At 48.6% G+C, this 22,197-nt stretch overlaps 1 protein-coding gene across 1 annotated transcript in view; it reads left to right on the top strand.

Annotated features, from left to right (window-relative positions):
• The first annotated feature begins 9,592 nt into the window (after positions 1 to 9,592).
• Positions 9,593 to 22,197, top strand: part of THRA (thyroid hormone receptor alpha) — a 68,512-nt gene continuing 55,907 nt past the window's right edge. The window contains exon 1 of the mRNA XM_056863062.1: positions 9,593 to 9,777. Coding sequence (XP_056719040.1) covers positions 9,725 to 9,777 — 53 coding nt within the window. The 5' untranslated portion in view covers positions 9,593 to 9,724. The remainder of the gene's footprint in view (positions 9,778 to 22,197) is intronic.

Raw genomic sequence — 22,197 nt, 5'->3', positions numbered from 1 at the left:
GTTGTTAGCTTTTAATCTGTTTTATTATTTTTTTAAAACAACAACAGCAATATATTTGTTTTCAGATGGTTCTTTCCCCCCCCAGGGGAACTTGGACTTAAAGGGCACATCAAAAGAGAAAAGGAAATTGAAACCATCATAATTGGTATCATGTATCTGTGAGTGGAACCGCCTCCAAAGAGAGGGCCGGGCAGAGGAGAGCTTTGGAGCACAGCGTTCGCAACTTCTGCCCTCCAGAGCAGAAAAAAAGTAAAATGAAAATATTGACAGTGCTGTCCCTTAAAATCTCACAATCCTCCCTTGCCCCAACATAGATTGCCATGATTTTCTGGAGGGATGGCAAAGAGGATCTGCAAAAATGTCAACTGCAGTGATGTTAGCACTGCCAACCTCCAGATGGGGCCTGGAGATCTCCCGGAAATCAGTTGCCCTGGAGAAAAATGGCTGCTTTGAAGGGTGGACTCTGTGGCATTCTACCCTGCCGAGGTCCCTCCCCTCTACGGTTGCCAACCTCCAGGTATTAGCAGGAGATTTAGAAAGGATGGATCTGATCACTAAGAGCCAGCATGGGTTTCTCAAGAATAAGTCATGTCAGACATCTTATCTCCTTTTTTGAGAAAGTTACTACCTTCTGGATCAGGGGAATGCTGTAGACATACTTTATCTAGATTTCAGTAAGGCTTTTTATAAGATTCCACATAGTATTCTAGTTGACAAATTGGGAAAATGTGGGTTAGATCCTATTATTGTTAGATGGATCTGCAACTGGTTGACAGATCGTACCCAAAGAGTGCTAGTTAATGGTTCCTCGTCCACTTGGAGAGAAGTGACTAGTGGAGTTCCTCAGGGATCTGTGCTGGGCCCTGTGTTGTTCAACATCTTTATAAATGATTTGGATGAAGGAATAGAGGGGATGCTTATTAAATTTGCTGATGATACTAAATTGGGAGGGGTAGCAAATACGGTAGAAGACAGAGCCAAGATGCAGGATGATCTTGACAGGCTGGAGAAATGGGCTAGAACTAATAAAATGTACTTCAACAAAGACAAATGTAAAGTTCTGCATTTAGGTAGGAAAAATCAAATGCATAATTATAGGATGAGGGAGACTTGTTTGAGCAGTAGTGTGTGCGAAAAGGATCTTGAGGTCTTAGTAGACCAAACACTGAACATGAGTCAGCAGTGTGATGCTGTAACTAAAAAGGCAAATGCAGTCTTGGGCTGCATCAACAGAAGTATAGTGTCCAGATCACGCGAAGTGATGGTATCGCTTTACTCTGCTCTGGTTAGACCTCAACTAGACTACTGTGTTCAGTTTTGGGCACCACAATTTAAGAAAGATGTAGGCAAGCTGGAACGTGTCCAGAGAAGGGCAACAAAGATGGTGAGGGGTCTGGAGACCAAGTCCTATGAGGAAAGGTTGAAGGAGCTGGGTATGTTTAGCCTGAAGAGGAGAAGACTGAGAGGGGATATGATAACCATGTTCAAGTACTTGAAGGGCTGTCATATAGAGGAGGGTGCCGAGTTGCTTTCTGTTGCTCAAGAAGGTCATACCAGAACCAACGGGTTGAAATTAAATCAAAAGAGTTTCCGTCTAGACATTAGGAAGAATTTTCTAACAGTTAGAGGAGTTCCTCAATGAAACAGGCTTCCTCGGGAGGTGGTAAGCTCTCCTTCCCTGGAGGTTTTTAAGAAGAGGTTAGATGGCCATCTATCAGCAATGCTGATTCTGTGACCTTAGGCAGATGATGAGAGGGAGGGCATCTTGGCCATCTTCTGGTCACTAGGGGTGTGGAGGGGGGAGGTAGTTGTGAATTTCCTGCATTGTGCAGGGGGTTGGACTTGATACCTGGTGGTCCCTTCCAACTCTATGATTCTATGAGATCTCCTGCTATTATAACTGATCTCCAGCCGATAGAGATCAGTTCACCTGGAGAAAATGCCACTTTGGCCATTGGACTCTATGGCATTGAAGTCCCTCCCCACTCCAAACCCCGCCCTCCTCAGGCTCCGCCCCAGAAACCTCCCGCTGGTGGTGAAGGAGGACCTGGCAACCCTACTCCCCTCTCCAAACCACACCAGTCTCAGGCTCCACCCCCAAATCTCTAGGAATTTCCCAGCCCAGAGCTGGAAGCCCTAATTATGAGGTACCCTCACACAAATTCATCCTTACAGGCTTTCAGGACATATTGCCAGACTTGTTTCCTCAAGCATTTGAAGATCTAAGAACGTAAGAAAAGCCCTGCTGGATCAGACCAAGGCCCACTGAGTCCAGCAGTCTGTTCTTACACTGGCCAACCTGGTGCCTCTAGGAAGCCCCCAAACAAGATGACTGCAGCAGCATTGTCCTGCCTGTGTTCCACAGCACCTAATCTAATAGGCATGCTCCTCTGATCCTGGAGAGAATAGGCATGCATCATGACTAGTAGCCATTTTAAATAGTAGCCATGGATAGTCTTCTCCTCCATGAACATGTCCACTCCCCTCTTAAAGCCTTCCAAGTTGGCCACCATCACCACATCCTTGGGCAGGGAGTTCCATACTTTAAATGTGCTGTTGTGGTTTCCAATCTGGTCAATTTAATTATTGACCATTTTAATGTAAGATTTGTCTGACTGGGTTGTGTGTCTGACTGTGTTAAAGGTTTATATTATAACTTGTAAAATACTCATTATTGTATGAATCAAGGGAAGGCTTTTACATGGGTTGCAAGGGGCCCTGAGAAGGAGGGGGAGGGGCTGCGGCTCAGTGGCAGAGCATCTGCTTGGCACGCAGAAGGTCCCAGGTTCAATCCCTGGCATCTCCAGTTAAAAGGGACTAGGCAAGTAGGTGATGTGAAAAGCCTCAGCCTGAGACCCTGGAGAGCTGCCGCCGGTCTGAGTAGACAATACTGACTTTGATGGACCTTGATGGTCTGATTCAGTATAAGGCAGCTTCATGTGTTCATGTGCTCAAGGGATGCCGTGCATTTGTGTTCCTTCTGGGTACAGAGACACATTGCAGCTCTGAGTAGGAGCCGTTTCCATTAAAACCTGCAGCCTCCAGGGTTGGTATTTTTAGGGGTGGGGTTGCAACAGTATCCCTAACAGTAGTCTTGTTCTTGTCCTTGTGTGAGTGAATGGGAAACGTTCTCATTGATGAAAGGGTGCCCATATCTATGTCTATATATAGATGTAATGCCTTTCTTCAGTATTGGAGCCTCAAAGCATCATTTATTTATTTATTTTTACTACTCCCTGGAAAGGAACACACATAGGAGGGCCTATACACTGGCCAGATGTGCAGCCCCACCATCTGCCATATTAGAAGGGAGATTTAAGAAGTTCCCCAGGGTGGAGAGACTTTGCCCGTGCAACACAGGGGAGCTGGAAACCATTGAGCATGTATTTTTTAGATGTCCCCTCTACAAGTCAGCCTGCTTCAATATTATTGACCCTTTGATTAGGGAAATGGGCTCTGTGGATGAGGGTGAATGGGCCAAAAGGTTTCTGCTGGGAGACAGCTCACCAGTCACCATCCAGGTCACAAAATACTGTGCAGTAGCAATGTCACCTTAATGTTCCCTAATCTGTGGAAGTGTAAAATTGGGTGATTCTTAATTGTGTTGGCCTTGGTTGTAAACATCTACTCTGTATGGTCAGTTTTATCTGGCATATGAGCCGCAAATAAAATTTATTTATTTATTTATTTATTTTTACTTCATTTATATCCTGCCTTTCCCCCCAGCGGGGATCAAAAGCGGCTTACGTTGTTCCTCTTGCCTCCTTTTTTTGTCCTCGCAACAACCCTGTGAAGTAGGTTAGTCCGAGAGTGGTCACCCAGCCTGCTCCCATGGCAGAGTGGGGATTCGAACCTGGGTCTCCCAGATCCTAGCCCTACACTCTAATCACCACACCACATCGGTACCTAGTCAAATACACAAACTATACCAATTTAATCTAGACCATGCAACCCGCTGAGCCCTCTCTCCAGACTTAAGGCCTTTGGTGAGCCGTGCTGATTCCGTGGCACAGCGCACGTGGGACCACAGGCTGCAAGCCATGGGCAACAGTCTAAGGGCTGCTTGGCTGTTGCCCTTGTGCTCACACCTGTAGCCAAGCCCCTCCTTTAAGCTACCCACGGAAAGAGGAGAAGCAGATGCTACATCACAAGGTTGTTGTAGGGATTGCTCAGTATTGTTTGTAAGTTTCTTTTAATGTTTGAATGTGCCATCTAACTAATGACAATGGTAGCTAAACCAGCTCCCTGCTCCTGGGAACCTCGCTCATTGGGACTCAAGCCTCACCCCCTTGTCTGCATAGCCCCTCCCTGTCATTTGCATCACATTATACTGAATTCTATTTGTTAGCCAGCATGGTGTCGTGGTTAAGAGCGGTGGTTTGGGGCGGTGGACTCTGATCTGGAGAACCGGGTTTGATTCCCCACTCCTCCACATGAGCGGCGGAGGCTAATCTGGTGAACTGGACTTGTTTCCCCACTCCTACACACAAAGCCAGCTGGGTGACCCTGGGCTATTCACAGCTCTCTTAGAGCTCCCTCAGCCCCACCTGCCTCACAGGGTGTCTGTTGTGGGGAGGGGAAGGGAAGGCGATTGTAAGCCGGTTTGAGTCTCCCTTAAGTGGTAGAGAAAGTTGGCATATAAAAACCAACTCTTCTTCTATTCTTCTTCTTAAGCACAACGGAAAAAGAAAGAGGGTTGTTCGTTTTTTAATTGAAGGCCATCTAAAGTGTTTAAAAGAAGACGAGCTTTGAAATTACAGTTTATTGATAGCCTTACAACCGCACCTGCAAATGGTTCTGTGCTCCTTTCATGCAAAAGGTAGAGATGCTCACACAACTTCTACTGACTGGGCCTGCTTTGGGAAGGAAAGTTAACAAGAATGAACGTTATGCAAGAAATCTGCACCCCACAGTTTTGCTGTGACAAGGGCCGTTTCCCCTTGCCAAGCCCCCAGCCCCTCTCCTCCCCAGTTATTTGCATCTTGCTGGGGAAAGACCAGGCCCCCCTGCTGCACACGATGACCCCAGCCTCCAACTCAACCAGTCCCCTATGGCTAGCCCCACTCTTACAAGTGTGGATCTGCTCCACATCCTCCTTCAGCCCATTCCAGGAGGGTCTAATCCCTGTGGAGGAGGTCATTTGAGGACACAGCTGGGCCTCCATCCCTCTTTCTCCCCCCCATTCTTTTTCCCCCTGGGGGCACTGGTGGGACCTTGCTCTTTCCGTTTTTTCTTTGATGATGTTACTGAGTTTGGGCAATGTGCCCGAGAGATGCAGGTTTCCTTACAAACTGTATTGGGGGGGGGGGATTTGTGCAGGGAAAGAGTGAACTGCAGGAGGAGGGGAGTGGGGCAAAGCAGCTGCCTGTTAACCTTTGCTCAACCCCTGCCTGGAGTAGAAAGGAGGAATCTCAAAGAAATGGCAGATCACACCAAGGTGGGCTGGGGAAACTGAGGCAGGAATTTTCTTCCCTAGTCGGGTGGTGGCGAGAATCATAGAAACACAGAAACATAGAGCTGGAAGGGACCTCCAGGGTCATCTAGTCCAGCCTCCTGCACAATGCAGGAAATTCACAACTACCTCCTCCCACACCCCCAGTGACCCCCTACTCTGTGCCCAGAAGATGGCAACAAAAACCCTCCAGGATCTTTGGCCAGTCTGGCCTGGAGGAAAATTGCTTCCTGACCCCAAAGTGGGAATCAGCATTCCCCTGGGCATGTAAGAAGGGTCCACGAGGGCCAAACACTGACACAGCCCTTCCTGCCCTCCCTCTCATGATCTGCCAGAATCAGCATTGCTGACTGATGGCCATCGAGCTTTGGCTTAAAAACCTCCAAAGAAGGAGCCTTGGCTGGCTCGCACGCCAGATAAGAGCCCTAAAGGGGCTGAACCTGGCCCCCGGCTAGGGTTATCAGGTCCCTCTTCACCACCGGTGGGAGGTTTTTGGGGTGGAGGCCAAGGAGGGCAGGGTTTGGGGAAGGGAGGGACTTCAATGCCATAGAGTCCAATTGCCAAAGCGGCCATTTTCTCCAGGTGAACTGATCTCTGTCGGCTGGAGATCAGTTGTAATAGCAGGAGATCTCCACCTAATACCTGGAGGTTGAAAGAAATTAGCAAGCACTGATGGCTACTGGAAGCATCAATAATACTTTATATCAATTCAGTCATATAAACCAAACAGTATACAGTGGAACAGAAAGCAAAAAAGTCCCGTAATGAATGTAAATTCCTCCGGGGAGGCTAACCCGATCCGTTCGGCGGAATTTACATTCATTACGGGACTTCTTTTGCTTTCTGTTCCACTGAATACTGTTTGGTTTATATGACTGAATTGATATAAAGTATTATTGATGCTTCCAGTAGCCATCAGTGCTTGCTAATTTCTTTCAACTCAGTACCTGGAGGTTGGCGACCCTACCCCTGGGCCTTATGCTTGACGTTAGGGTTGCCAGCTCCAGGTTGGGAAATACCTGGAGATTTTGGGGGAGGAGCCTGAGAAGGGCTGGGTTGGGAAAGGGAAATGCCATATTCAATTGCCAAAGCGGACATTTTCTCCAGGGGAACTGATCTCTGTCGACTGGAAATCGGTTGGAATAGCAGGAGATCTCCAACCACCACCTGGAAGTTGGCAACCCTATTTGACACCCATGTCCTACTCTGTTCCAATAATGATGGGGGGGGGGGGTTGTCTGGTTAATTACCGGGCCCATACTTCTTGTGTCTGTTTTAGAGCTTGGATCAAAAATGCTGTATTTTGTATTTTAAATAATTGTACTTTATGGTGTTTATTTTCACAATTTGAACTACAGAATAAGGCCAATTGACCGAAACACATTTAGTTTTAATGTTCCCCCCCTTTTTTATTTATTTACTATTTGTAATGTATTAAAGTTGTGTTAATTTATTGCATGTAACCTTTAAGCATTCATTTTGTTATTAGGCTGTTTGTCATCCGTCGTGTTTAGTTGGCTGCAGGAAGATACATTACTGAGGGATGACTCTGCGTGTGCCCAGAGGCACTCTTGCTCTCCCTGTGTTCTGAGGCTGGGAAATGTTGCACCGAAAACAGGTTTCTGGGCGAAACCTTGATGCAGTGGGATTTTGAGCCAGGGGTGGGTGAGAACCCACCGGTAAGCTCAGGGTGGGTGAGAACGAGAAAGTTCCCACCTAAAACCCATACTCTGGTTAATGCTCCCTTTCCAAGAGGCGATCGGTGGAAGCAATGTGTCACCCCCCCAGTACATGTTTGCATATGTTGATTGAAATGTATGAGAAGTTGTTGTGTTTGCCGTTGAGCGGTGAGACAGAGCATTAAAATTGAGAAGGGCTTGAGCTACAAACTGGTTAGGGCCACTTCAAACCAGTTTGGTGGCTTCCCCTGTCTGGTGGCACATCCCCTCTTTTCTGAGCCTGTTCATTTCCTAGTATCGGTTGCGGGCTCTTTGTGGAGACTGTACATATTTATCAGTGCTGACGCAGCGCGCAGGCCAGGGGTCAGCGGTCGTCTTGGCGTTGGTGGCTGCGGAGGAGACAGACCTCTTGACCCGGGGCTGTTTCTTTGTTTTGATGCGCAACTGGACGCCAAATGTGCAGTTGTAAAGGGGAGGGGGGAGCGTGCAGTTCCGTATTTCACATGTTCTGCATTAGGGCTGTCAAATTCTCAGTTGCGAGGATTTTCCACCCACTCTGTGTTAGGCTTCGAAATGTTATGACGTGTGGTTCTAAGCATCAGAGCATTTGCGCATACCAAGGAAACATACAGGCATGGTGTAGCAATGTACACGAATTACCATCACACACCACCGGGCAGTAGGGTTGCCAGCCTCCAGGTTCTTTTGTTGTGCAAAGGAATAGTAACAAGCTCTTGCAATATATGCAAAATAGTGATGTTATTCAAAAAGTGGAAAAACATGCAAAGTTACAATGATGTGACGAACTCACACTTATATACATAAGTCTTCCAAAAGCAAGTCAATCTTGATAGGCACAAGCTTTACAAGGTAAGTGCAAAAACTTATTTCTCATAACATTTGTTCTTTCTACCTGCAAAAAGAACAAATGTTATGAGAAATAAGTTTTTGTACTTACTTTGTAAAGCTTGTGCCTATCAAGACTGACTTCCTTTTGGAAGACTTATGTATATAAGTGTGAGTTCGTCATATCATTGTAACTTTGCATGTTTTTGCACTTTTTGAATAACATCACTATTTTGCATATATTGCAAGAGCTTGTTACTTTTCCTTTGCACAACGTGACTAGTTAGTGTAGGTGCTTCCTTCTGTTAAACCTCCAGGTTCTAGCTGGAGATCTCCTGCTATTACAACTGATCTCCAGCCGATAGAGAACAGTTCACCTGGAGAAAATGGCTGCTTTGGCAATTGGATTCTATGACATTGAAGTTCCTCCCTTCCCCAAACCCCGCCCTCCTCAGGCTCCATCCCAAAAACCTCCTGCCAGTAGTGAAGAAAGACCTGGCAACCCTAGCTGGGCAGTTCCAGATTTCCCTCTTAAATAGCGCTGCCTTGACACAGCCTTCTATTCACCTGTAGCAAATGAGGTTACACGCTGCACAGTGTATTTATAGATTATCTTGCCACAGGCTCTATCAGCAGTGGTTTCTGGCTTCTTAACAACCACAACAAAAGTTTAGATTTGTCAATGGCTGTTAACTGTGATAGATAAATAGAACCTCCATGTTGAAAAGCAATGCACCTCTAAATGTCAAGTGCAGCGGGGGCAGGGACTCCATCATGTCGTGCCTGTGAACGTCAATCTGGTTGGTCATTGCTGGAATCAAAGTGCTTCACTAGGGGGAATCTTGGCTTGACAGGCAACTCTCCATGTATCCTCTGGTTAGACCAGGGGTGTCAAACATACGCCCCACGGGCTGGATCCGGCCCCTTGAGAGCTTTTATCCAGACCGCAAGTCAGCCAAGGCAACCACACACACACACACTCTAGATATTGGCTGGTGAGGCATGGCCCGGGCTGACCAAGTGACATTTATGTCAAATCCATCTCTCGTAACAAATGAGTTTGACACCCCTATGTGAGCTACACAGCAGCAGAGGGGGACTTGAGCCCAGAGATCCCCATCCTAATTCAAGATGCAAGCCATTATACCACACTGCCTGCACTTGGTACTACAATTTATCAATTCCCAGATAGTTTTTTCTTTCTTCCCCCATCCTTGCCGCCCCACCTTTGTCCGTGCCAAATTGAGAAAAATAGAATACACTATGCAAAGCAAGCAATCAGATGCAGAATATGACATTCATTTGGCATAAATCATCTGCCACTGTTTAGATTTTGGAGTATGCAACTTGGGTATTGGTTTGGGCTGTAGCAACCCCGAAATTCAAGACCATAATGCAGGAAGGTAGCCAAGATCAATTAAACGTGATTAAAAAAAAAAAATACTGTTCCTTGTGCTATTGTCACAGAGACTTGAGTGTGGGTGGTTTTTTTTTTAATGTCCGAAGAAGTTAACAGCCTCTCTCTTTTTCGCCTTTACAGGATTCCTGCCCAGGGTTTTGCCCCAGAATGTTTGATGGTCGCCAGCGCTAAGGAGGCGCGATGGGGTTTGCCTCCTAGCTGCAGGTAACACCCCCCCTTCCTCCCAAATCCCAAACCTGCATCTGTCGTGGCGGCCACGGAGGGTCGCCTCTGGGGGCGGAGCCCACCTCGGTCTCTCCTTCTTGGTTCTGGATGGAATTGCGGTGAATGGAACAGAAGCCCAGCTCGGTGGAGTGCCTGTCGGAGCCAGAGGACACCCGGTAAGGACACTGAATAGGTCACAATCTTCTGGGCGTTGTAGGTCATTTATGCATGGGAGTTTTACCTGAGGTTCGTTGCTGCCTGGACCCGCACTTTCCTGTTGGGAATCTATGCACCAGCAGTCTCCAAGCTCAAATTAAGTCCCCGTCCCTATAAATGCTGCTTTGTAATTGGCTGACTTCGCAGTTCTCACTATGAGAGAAAACTCCCCCCCCCCATCCAATTGCCGCATAAAAAAGCATTTTAAGAACGAAAAACAAAAAACGGAGCAATCTGAAAGGAAGGGGGGGAGAAATCCAAGCCTCGGTTTTAAAAAGGGCTCAGAAAGAGCTCCCAGGAAGCGGGAAGCATTTGAATCCCTGCCTCTTTACACACTGCTTTGTAATTGGCTGTGAGAGAAAACAAGCTTTTGTGTCCCTTGCTTTGCCTTCTGCATGGAGATTTCAGCTGGGCTGAGCTCAGGGAAGAGTTGGGTTAACAGAGGAATGGGAAGACGCGATGGGTTTTGCCTCCTAGCTGCAGGTAGGGAGAGCTGGCAGCGAGATCATCTGTAATGGTCGGAAAACTCATGCATAACTCCAAGGAACAAGAAGTGAGCTGTGGCTCACGAAAGCTCATACCCTACCAGAAAATATTTTTAAGGGGCTACTGGACTCTTGCCCTTTTCTACTACTGCAGACAGACTAACACGGCTACCCACTGTGAATTATCCAAGGAACAACTGAGACAGACCGGGGGTGAACTTGAGTCCAAGTAAATGACCGTAGATTCCCCTTGCCCATACCTCAGCTGTTTAAAAAGGCTCAGATCGGTTCTAGAAATGCCACTCGAAGGGGACCTGTATTGTGGCAAGATTGTTAACAACAGCAGTGCCACAGGCCAGGGTGAATTGACCCTCTTAACATACCAGAAAGTTACAGGAGGGCCGCTGGCAGCCCAGAAGACATTGAACCAAGTGGGGCCTGTTTGGCTCAGACCAGGACAGGGTATGACAGCAGCAGGTGTATTTTTGTCAGATAGGAACACCTGTAGGGGTAAGGATGCCAGCCTCCATAGGTCTTCCAATTTCAAAGACCGTACCAGCATATTGTAAGCCTCTGACAGTACCCAAATACAGAATTTTATTTTCAAAAGACAGAATGAATGCCTTGCCTTTAGGGGAACTAACAGGCAGATTCAAAGGGACCTTCTTTTCCGATCGGCTTTGCGACTTCAAATCAGGGGAGCTAGATATCATCTGGCATTTCTTTATCAATTGTAAAAAGCATAATGCGGCCTGAGAAAAATGGATTACTAAATATAGTCAGAAAAGGAGACTTATTGAAAAACAGGAACTTGTAGTTAAGCTTTTAGTAGACACCAATCCAAACTTGCAAAATTTATGTCTATGGCATTAAATGATACTCCTAAATTTTAAACTGTACAATTTTGTATATCTAAAATTTTAACAATGTTTTATGAAAGCTGTAAATGTAATTCCTGTATTTGAGCTTGTATATTTAATTAGTTGTTGTTTATTAGTGTACCTTTCCCCTATGCTCACAACTGATTGGTCTATGAGCATTAAATAGGCAAACAAACGATGCCAGCCTCCAGGTGGGACCTGGGGATCCCCGAAATTACAGCTCATCTCCAGACTACAGAGATCAGTTTCCCGGGAGAAAATGGATGCTTTGGAGGGCGGACTCTATGGCACTGTAGCCCAATGAGGTTTCTGTCCTCCCCAGGCTCCATCCCCAAATCTCCAGGCGTTTCCCAACCTGGATCTGGCAACTGGACCACCCCACCGCCTGCCGGTAGCCAGGGGGGGACCTGGCAGCCCTACTCAGGGGTCACTTGATTCTGCTTGCTTCAGGGCTGCTTTAACATTTCAGTCCACCCCTGGTAACAAGGGAGGACATAGGTCAAAGAACTGATTGCATTAGAGGTTGTTTTCCAAGACTTTGTTATATCTGTTCCTCGTTCTGGCGTTTGCAAGCACAGAACTTGATATTGGGTACAGAATTCAGCATTAAAAAAATGAATTTCTAGCCTTTTTGATGGCAAATATAGATTTGACTTGAAACAGAGGGGACAGCTTCTGCCCCCAAAGCAAGCTCCCCTTCTCAGCTGTTTTCTTAAGTCTGTTCTCAGTGGTCTGAAAAATCTGTTTTGAGGTAGAGGCACCTTTCTTATTTAGGCAAGGCAGATACAGCCCAGAGTTCCTAGTTGCTAAATCTTTAACCCCAAAACGTCTTGTCTTCAGGACGTGAGGAATGGGATTGGGTCCCAAGCAGTGCGTGGTGAGAAAGCTGCTGGAGTGACACGAGATATAATTGAAGACCCTAGTGGGCCCAGAGTCACCAGCCATACAAGGATGCTGGTTGCATTTCTGCTGGATTCATGTGCTAGGCTTGGCAACCCTAGTGGGGGACTAGTTTCCATCGGGGCAATGTTGCACACACTCACACACACACATGCAGAGAAAGAGAGAGAGAGCAAGGATCGCTAACCTCCTGAGTTGTGTTTAATTTAGGCCTCTGAGCGAATCCATGCTCGCTTGGGATAGAATTCATTAACTAAAACGCTCACAAAATTGAAGCATAAGCACGTGAACAGTCCCCTTATGGCTGAGAAGATCTGGCTAGCTCTGTCTGCAGGTTTTGTTCCGGGATGGCCAATGTGCACGTGCAAGACGCTGCTAGGTGTGACAGGCCACTGAGCCATAGAAAGTGCTCCTGCGACCTCACTCCGCGGCAGCCTTTTTGCAGGGAATCTCTTTGCCAGGGAAAGCGCTGGCATCTCCTGATGGGCACTGGGTTGACATCGGCCATTAGTCCTCACCACAAAACCAAACTAGTATGTTTTTGTTTCTTGACACCAGAGTCCACCTTGGGGAGGGACCATGGCTCAGTATGGGAGGGTCTCCGTTGCATGCAGAAGGTCCTGGGTTCCGTCCCCGGCATTTGCAGCTAAAAGGATCGAGGCTGTAGGTGATGTGAAAGACTTCCATGTGAGACCATGGAGAGCTGCTGCCAGCCTGAGTAGACAATACTGACAGTAATAGAACAATGGGTGTGGAGGGGAGGTAGTTGTGAATTTCCGGCATTGTGCAGGGGGTTGGACTAGATGACCCTGGTGGTCCCTTCCAACTCTGTGATTCTAATGGCCTGACTAAGTATAAAGCAGCTCCAGCCAGCATGGTGTAGTGGTTAAGAGCGGTGGACTATTATCTAGAGAACCGGGTTCGATTCCCCATTCCTCCACATGAGCGGCAGATGCTAATCTGGTGAACAGGGTTGGTTTCCCCACTCCTATACATGAAGCCAGCTGGGTGACTTTGGGCCAGTCACAGTTTTCTTAGAGCTCTCTCAGCCCCACCTATCTCACAGGGTGTCTGTTGTGGGGAGGGGAAGGGAAGGTGATTGTAAGCCAGTTTAATTCTCCCTTAAGTGGTAGAGAAAGTCGGCATATAAAAACCAACTCTTCTGCTTCTTCTCCATGTTTTCCTGTGCCACACTGTTGTGGGTAAGGATAATCTGACAGTTCAGTGAAATTTTTATAAAGGTTGCCCCCTCCCCCCTTTAGACTGCATGTGTCTTAATAGAGATATGTAGGGAAGGTAAACTTGTTTAAAATGTTGTGGGCTGGTAACTTTTGAGGCTGCCGTTGCGAGACTTTGTTGTGTATTTGAGTAGGGGGTTTTCTGAACTGACTCTTTGGGGACGACAGTAAGAAAAAACCCTCCCCGAGTGCCGGTGTGGAAACACCTGTACAGGGCATGAGCAGAATGATTGCCTGGAAGGCCAAGGGAGTGAGCAGTCGATACATCTGGGCAAGAACCTGCGTGCCAGCTCTGGGGCACACACGGAGCCCGCCACGATGCCGCAGGCCGACGGAGCGGCTGGCTTGCAGCTCGGGTTCTTGGCAGAGTTTGCGAGGCGATGAAACCGCAGCTCCTCCGGCAAAGATTGGCACTCGGAGACCTCCGCGTTGCCAGTTCCCGTTTGCTGCGCCCCGTTGGCTTTGGTCCCCTGTTCTCGGAGGGCGTGCCGCGCAGCGGGGGTATCTGGCGTCAGAATTCAGATGTGGGCATCCAGTGAGATGCAGTTTCCTCGGGGTGGTCGTCCTTTGAAAAACCAAGGAGGACCGCGGCCCCGAGACTCGCGGAGCTGGAAACGTGTTGGTAGCGTCTCTGGAAGGCTCGGAAACTAGAGAAGGGTTTGGCAGGGGGTGTCCCAGCGGTCAGGTGGTGGGTATTAAATTGCTCTGCCTGGCCGCTTCTGTTCCCTGGCTGTCCTAGTCACCTAGCCTCGATCTGGATTCCCATCTCCGCAGGTCAGGTTCGTTGGTGACCCTAGGAGGAAAGAGGAGAGGACTGTGTGTGTGTGTGTGTGGTTGTGTGTGTGTGTGTGTGTGTGTGTGAGTGAGTGAGAGAGAGAGAAAGAGAGAGAGAGAGAGAGTAGCCTTCTGCAGCTTTGTACACTGGCTCTCAGCCATCTAGGGTTATGTTCTCTGGGGCAACCTCTGCCGTAGTCCAGATTTCGAATTGATGGCTAGGGGAGGCTGAGCAGGTGGGTGGGTGCCCTTCCGCAAGGTGATTTCGTAAAGAGAAGAGTTTGGGTTTTTATATGCCGACTTTCTCTACCACTTAAGGAAGAATCAAATGGGCTTACAGTCACCTTCCCTTCCCCTCCCCACAACAGACACCCTGTGAGGTAGGTGGGGCTGAGAGAGAGTGACTTGCCTGAGGTCACCTAGCTGGCTTCATGTGTAGGAGTGAGGAAACCAATCCAGTCCACCAGATTAGCCTCCGCCGCTCATGTGGAGGAGTGGGGAATCAAACCCGGTTCTCCAGATCAGAGTCCACTGCTACAAACCACTGGTCGTAACCACTACACATGCTGGGGACCAGCATGTTCACTGAGCAGAGCCGTGCTTCCTTAAGGGTATACGAGCTGTATACTATGAACAACACGTTTCTTCTTTCGCTTCTCCCCACCCACCTGTTTTCCCCACATTAAACCTTTTTACATTTTCACATCAGAATTTCTCAAGCCTGTTGATTCAATGCAATGTTTGTACAACTGCTGTGACAACAGCCTCTCAGCAAAGACGAGGGGGTGTACGTTGGATGCAAAGCGTAAGAGTGGCGCGTGATGCTAATTTTAATCTAGAAAAATGTGTGCCTCCGGATAATGGGTGTTTGGGGAGGGTTGGAGGAAGGAGGCCCTTCTTCATATCTCTGTGTAGCTATTTTTTAAAAGAAGGAATTGCTTTCCTGGATCAGACCAAGGCCCACCTTGTCCAGCATTAATTTGGGGAGAGCCAGTATGGTGTAGTGGTTAAGAGGTGGACTCTAATCTGGAGAACCAGGTGGACTCTAATCTGGAGTGGTGGACTCTAATCTGGAGAACCAGGGTTGATTTCCCACTCCTCCACATGAGCGGCGGGCACTAATCTAGTGAACTGGGTTGGTTTCCCCATTCCTACACATGAAGCCAGCTGGGTGACCTTGGGCTAATCGCAGCTCTCTTAGAGCTCTCTCAGCCTCACCTATCTCTCAGGGTGTCTTTTGTGGGGAGGGGAAAGGAAGGTGATTGTAAGTCGGTTTGATTCTTCCTTAAGTGGTAGAGAAAGTCGGCATATAAAGACCAACTCTTCTTCTGCTTCTTTCCCCATCATAGTCCATCAGATCACTCCAGCAGCTCAAATATTGCCTTGACTTGTCGCTTTCCCCACTCCAGCTTGTGTTTGGAAGTCTGCTACCAGTGTATGTGGATGTTCAACTTATTAATTTTTTTTAAGTATATGCCTGTTTGCCAGAAACCGCATCAAGGCGGCTAACAGTGTGTGTGTGTGTGTGGGGGGGGGATTAAAACAACTAAACATCAAAGCAAATAATTACCACCATGCAAAACGCGCCAAACCCCATCAGCAATAAAATCGTCATGAAAAGAGCATGAAAGCAAGCAAATAATTAAAACAATGCAAAACTCACCAACTCCATCAGTAATAAAAAGCACCATAAAAAGAGCATGAAAACCATCTTTGCACAGATCATAAAGTGGCAGTTAGGCAGGATGCAGGCCAAGAGACAGATGAAACAGTCCTGTGCTCCAGTTATACCCCTTGAACTGAGCCGTTGCTTGCAGTTCTCTTTCTCTTCTTCTCCGCCTCCGAAGGATATGATTAGGGAATAGGGTTGTCAGGTTTCCCCGACCTCCGGGTTGCCAGATCCAGGTTGGGAAACCCCTGGAGATTTGGGGATGGAGCCTGGGGAGGGCAAGGATCTCAGGGGGGTAGGATGCCACAGAGTCCACCCTCCAAAGCATCCCTTTTCTCTAGGGGGAACTGGTCACTGTAGTCTGGAGATGAGCTGTAATTCCGGGGGATCCCCAGGTTCCACCTGGAGATTGGTAGCCCTTCCCCTGCAGGTGTTCCTATCAGACATAAGAACATAAGAAAGGCCGTGCTGGATCAGACTAAGGTCCATCTAGTCCAGCAGTCCGTTCACACAGTGGCCAACCAGGTGCCTCTAGGAAGCCCACAAACGAAACGACTGCAGCAGCATTGTCCTGTCTGCGTTCCAGAGTACCTAATATAATTGGCACGCTCATCTGATCCTGGAGAGAATGGGTATGCATCATGACTAGTATCCATTTTGACTAGTAGCCATGGATAGCCCTCTCCTCCATGAAGATGTCCACTCCCCTATTAAAGTCTTCCAAGTTGGCTGCCATCACCACATCCTGGGGCAGGGAGTTCCACAATTGAACAAAACTATACCTGCTGGCATCATACCCTGTCCTGGTCTAAGCCAAATGGGCCTCAGTTGGCTCAACCTCTGGGCTGCCGGTGGCCCTCCTGGTACCCAAAGAAGTGAGCTGTGGCTCAGGAAAGCTCATACCCTGCCAGAAATTTTGTTAGTCTTGAAGGTGCTACTGGACTCTCGCTCTTTTCTGCTGCTACAGACAGACTAACACGGCCACCCATCGTGATCTGGTCTTCCCTATTATGAAAGAGTGAGTGCAAGGTATTTTATTCCCCCCCCCCACACACACACACACACCACTGCCACCTGAGTCTCAGCAGAGCCTCCAAAGAGGGGGGATTGGTCCTTTGACTGACCAGAATAGTCCCTGGTGGTCTGCTGCCCTGGAGGGTTGCTGGTGGTCAGGTGGGGTTGCCAACCTCCAGGTACTAGCTGGAGATCCCCTGCTGTTACAACTGATCTCCAGCCGATAGAGATCAGTTCACCTGGAGAAAATGGCCACTTTGGCAGTTGGACTCTATGGCATTGAAGCCCCTCCCCAAACCCCGCTCTCCTCAGGCTCCGACCCAAAAACCTCCCGCCGGTGGCAAAGAGGAACCTGGCAACCCTATGGTCAGGTCCTGTGACAGCCAAGCTGCAGCCTGCAGTTGTTATCATTATCCCTGGGGCCCAAGCTGAGAAGTCCCTGTGACGTCACCCACAACGTGGGGACACTTTGGTTCAACTTGCCGGAGGCCTGTTTTAACACGCCGCTCTGTCCCTGGTGGCACTAGGGACGCCCGCCTCCAGGAGGGGCCTGGGCATCCCCCAAAATTACAGCTCATCTCCAGACTACAGAGACGAGTTCCCCTGGAGAAAATGGATGCTTTGGAGGGTGGACTCTACGGCATCCTACCCCACTGAGGTCCCTGTCCTAATCTGAAGAACCGGGTTGGTTTCCCCACTCCTCCACATGAAGCCAGTTGGGTGACCTTGGGCTGATCACAGTTCTCTTAGAGCTCTCTCAGCCCCACCTACCTCACAAGGTGTCATTTGTGGGGAGAGGAAGGAGATTGTAAGCCGGTTTGATTCTTCTTTAAAAAGGTAGAGAAAGTCGGCATATAAAAACCGGCTCCTCCTCCTCCTCTTGGTCTTCTTCGTTGCAAAGCTGATGCTGTGAGACGGAGACGATCCTCTGGAGGAAGTAAGGAAAGGGTTCATTTGTGGGGATGTTTTCAAAAGAGGCACACGGTGCTGGGATTTTTTGCAGTGCGCTCCCATGAAGGTTTGGAGTTGGTGACTGGAGAAGCAGAATGTATTTTGTTTTGGGTTTGGGGGCTAGATATATCACTGTTACTGGGAATTTTCCTATCTGCGTTTTCAATGGCCTCGCAAATACCATTCTTTCGAGAGCCACGTTTGAGCCCTTGGGAAGAAAACACAAGGTACAAACCTGGAAAATAATATCATCAGTCAATCCTAGCAAACAGTCTTGAAGTTCACTTGGTGACCTCAGCCAACTCCCTCGCAGCGTAACCCGCCCTCCAGGACCGTTGTGAGCACAGAGAGGGAGAGCCCTCAAGAACTTTGTACCCTGACGAGAGTCCTAAGAACATTGATAGGGCTAATTGGTACGTTCAGTCTGGAAAACAAGGGCCATGTTTGGTCCCTACGAATCTCTTTGGGCCGGTCAGGCAAATGTCCTCCTCATCTACCTCGCAGGGTTGTTGTGAGAATGAAAGGATGATGATGTAGAAGCGGAGTAGGTTTTTATACCCCAATTTTCTCTACCTTAAAGGAGTCTCAAACCGGCTTACAGTCACCTTCCCTTCCCACAACAGACACCTCGTGAGGCAGGTGGGGCTGAGAGAGTTAGGGAGAGAACTGTGACTAGCCCAAGGTCACCCAACAGGCTTCATGTGGAGGAGTGGGGACTCAAACCCGGTTCTCCGGATTAGAGCCCATCGCTCTTAACCCCTGATCCATGCTGGCTCACCAGTGTGCAGAGGAGACAGCATAACCGTGCCTGAGAATGGGACACAATCACTAATATGGAGGCGGGGAAGTGGCCGAGGATTGGTTTTTTGGTAGTGGTTATGGTCTGGGTATCAGGTTGGTGGTTAATATTGTTCTAAATGGTTGAACTTCTAAAATTTGTTATATGCTGTGCATGCCCCCCCCTCCACCCCCATAAACTACCTTGAACCTCTGCTTGAGGGGAGAAGCCAGAAAGCACCATTTTAAATAAAATGGAATGAATTTTTGGAAAAAGAGACAATGCCACAAGATGGTAACTCTATTGAACGGTGATTCGGAAGACCTGGGTCCAAATCCTTCCTTTTGCGCTGAAGCTTGCTGGGTGACCTTGGCCCAGTCTCTGTCTGTCTCTCTCAGTCGCAGCCTACCTCCCAGGGCCATTGTGAGACAAGGCAGAGGAAAGGAGAGCTATGTACGACACGCCTATCTCTGTGGAAGAAAAGCAGGAAAGTGTGCTGCGTATGTACCCAGTAGTCTGCAGCCGATGGCTATGGAGGCAAATGTGGTTCGGTATGAGATTAAATATGGCCCTGTAACAAATAATAATAAAAAAATGCCCTGACCTGGCTGGCCCAGGCTAGCCTGATCTCGACAGATCTCAGAAGCTAAGCAGGGTCAGCCCTGGTTAGCATTTGGATGGGAGACCACCGAGGAAGTCCAGGGTTGCTGTGCAGAGGAAGGCGCCGGCAAACCACCTCTGTTAGTCTCTTGCCATGAAAACCCCCAAAAAAGGGGTCGCCATAAGTCGGCTGCGACTTGAAGGCACTTTACACACACACACACACAACAAATAAAATAAAGTGTATTAGAAGGGCAAGTGGGAGAATGGAATAACCAGTATGTCAAGGCGATTGAAGCAAAGCGTTTTATGGGACTTAAAAGGCTGGGGCTGCAGAAACTGTATGGATTATTTTTAATCAATACGTCAGTTCTCAGGAACGCTAAGTTGTATGTGTTCAGATCTGCAAATGGCCTTTCTTACACTGGCTCTTGGTTAATCTTTGGCTCTGAATTTCGTCATTGTTTGGCTCTTTGATTGTAAAAGGTTGCAGATCTCAAAGGGAGCAGATGAATTGGTCCAGCTCATTGCTTGCTTGGGCCAAAACTACTGGACATCTATATGTTACTTTAAATTTTACTCCCAACCAGATTTTCTGCTGATGAAAAAAGAGAGGTGGGGGTGTATCTGTCTGGCCACCCAAAAAGGATGTGCTGGTGACGCTGGCTTTGTGCGTGGAGAAGAGCCATGGGGGACAGGGGAAGGGGGCTTTTGTGAGGTGGGAAATTGGGCAGGATGGTGTAAAAAAGCTGGCTAGAGCCAAGCTGTTATTAGGGTTGCCAGGTCCCTCTTAGCCATTGGTGGGAGGTTTTTGGGGCGGAGCCTGAGGAGGGCGGGGTTTGGGCAGGGGAAGGACTGTCTTCAATGCCATAGAGTCCAACTGCCAAAGCTGCCATTTTCTCCAGGGGAATTGATCTCTATCAGCTGGAGATCAGTTGTAATAGCAGGAGAACAGCTATTACCTGGAGGTTCGAACCCCACCTGTTATCTTAGCAGCCCTTACGACAAACTTGCAAGGTTGTTCAGTAATACGTCTCGGTGGCAGATGGGAAGTTGAGGAAGGGATTGCAGTAGACCTTATGACAATCTTGCAAGGTTGGTCATTATTATGCCTCGGTTGCAGATGGGAAGGGATTGCAGTAGTCCTTAACGACAATCCTGCAAGGTTGGTCATTATTATGCCTCGGTTGCAGATGGGAAGCTGAGGAAGGGAGTGCAGTAGTCCTTGCGACAATCCTGCAAATTTGATCAGTGTTATGCCTCTACTGCAGATGGGAAGCTGAGGGAAAGGCAGAGGTGGGATTTGAACTAAGGACCTTCTGAGTTTGTGGCAGAGGTGGGATTTGAACTAAGGACCTTCCATTTGCTGAGCTACTGCCCTGTGGTTGCGTTTGTAGGTGCAAATGCAACACATTTGCATCCCTTGAAGCGGGGAGCTTGGGCATTCCTTGGCACGGAGCCTTGCGCTTAGGTGGGGTGCATGGGCGTCCAAAGCACATGGCCCTTGACGTGTTGCTCAGTCGTATGCAACAGCAGCTGTGCTCTTGTCTCTCCAGTTCTGTCCCTGCCAGAGTGCCAGTCCTTTGAAGGGCTCGTCTTCCTGTATGCCAGGCTGCAAGCCAAGCCAGTTAACCCCTCTGTAGTGTAGTGGTTAAGAGCAGTGGTTTGGAGCAGTGGACTCTAATCTGGAGAACCAGGTTTGATTCCCCACTCCTCCTCCACATGAATGACGGAGGCTAATCTGGTGAACCAGGTTGGTTTCCCCACTCCTCCGCACAAAACCAGCTGGGTGACCTTGGGCTGGTCACAGCTCTCTTAGCCTCACTTACCTCACAGGGTGTCTGTTGTGGGGAGGGGAAGGGAAGGTGATTGTAAGCTGGTTTGATTCTCCCTTAATTGGTAGAGAAAGTCGGCATATAAAAACCAACTCTTCTTCTGTCTGTGGCATCCAGAAGGACCAGGAGAGGTGCAGGATGTCCAGGAGTCCGTTCTCTGCTGCTGGTGTGGCCGGAGGCCCTTCTGAGCCCTGCAATGCAGCAGGTGTCTCTTGCCGGCAAAGATGCCTGTCCCTTGGCCAGCCGGCCTGCTGCCTTCTGTTCATCCAGACTTTCCTAGCAGGAGGCACTGGCGTCCAGGCCAGTCCTGTGGGGCAGAGCGCCAGGTTTATTCGGTACTCTTCTCCTGATTCTGATCCTAAAGTGAGCAAAGCTGCAGCGACACACTCCCAAACCCCTGTAAATTGTGGAACTCCCTGCCCCAGGATGTGGTGACGGCTGCCAACTTGGAAGGCTTTAAGAGGGGAGTGGACATGCTCATGGAGGAGAGGGCTATCCATGGCGACTAGTCAAAAAGGAGAAGGAGCGGAAGAAGGAGAGGAAGAGGAGGAAGAAGAAGAGTTGATTTTTATATGCCGACTTTCTCTACCACTTAAAGAACAATCAAACTGGCTTACAATCACCTTCCCTTCCCCTCCCCGCAACAGACACCCTGTGAGGTAGGTGGGGCTGAGAGAGCTCTAAAAGAGCTGTGACTAGCCCAAGGTCACCCAGCTGGCTTCATGTGGAGGAGTGGGGGAAAAACCCGGTTCTCCAGATCAGAGTCCACTGCTCCAAACCCCCACTCTTAACCACTACACCACGCTGGCTAATAGTCATATTACGTACCTATTCTCTGCAGGATCAGAGAAGCATGCCTATTCTATTAGGTGCTGTGGAACTCAGGCAGGATGGTGCTGCTGCAGCCGTCTTGTTCGTGGACTTCCTAGAGGCACCTGGTTGGCCACTGTGAGAACAGACTGCTGGACTTGATGGACTTTGGTCTGAGCCAGCAAGGCTTTTCTGACGTTCTTATTTTCTTAAATACGTTACTCTTCCAATTTTTGCACAGTTTGCTCCTTTTTAACCATTCTGTTCACCCTCACAGCAAGTCACGGGCAGACTCAGGGGCCCAAAATCAAGGATGCTAAGAAAGGGAACTTTTGAATAAGCCATTCTCATCCCGGTGGGCTTCTTTGCTGCAGAATTGGGGTTTTCTGGATGCAAGATCGGGGTGGGGGGAGGTTGCTGGCTAGCAAACAGGGTTGCCAACAGA

Source organism: Euleptes europaea, chromosome 18 (genome assembly GCF_029931775.1).
Source record: "Euleptes europaea isolate rEulEur1 chromosome 18, rEulEur1.hap1, whole genome shotgun sequence".
Lineage (NCBI taxonomy): Eukaryota > Metazoa > Chordata > Lepidosauria > Squamata > Sphaerodactylidae > Euleptes > Euleptes europaea.
This window is presented reverse-complemented; position numbering and strand designations above follow the sequence as displayed.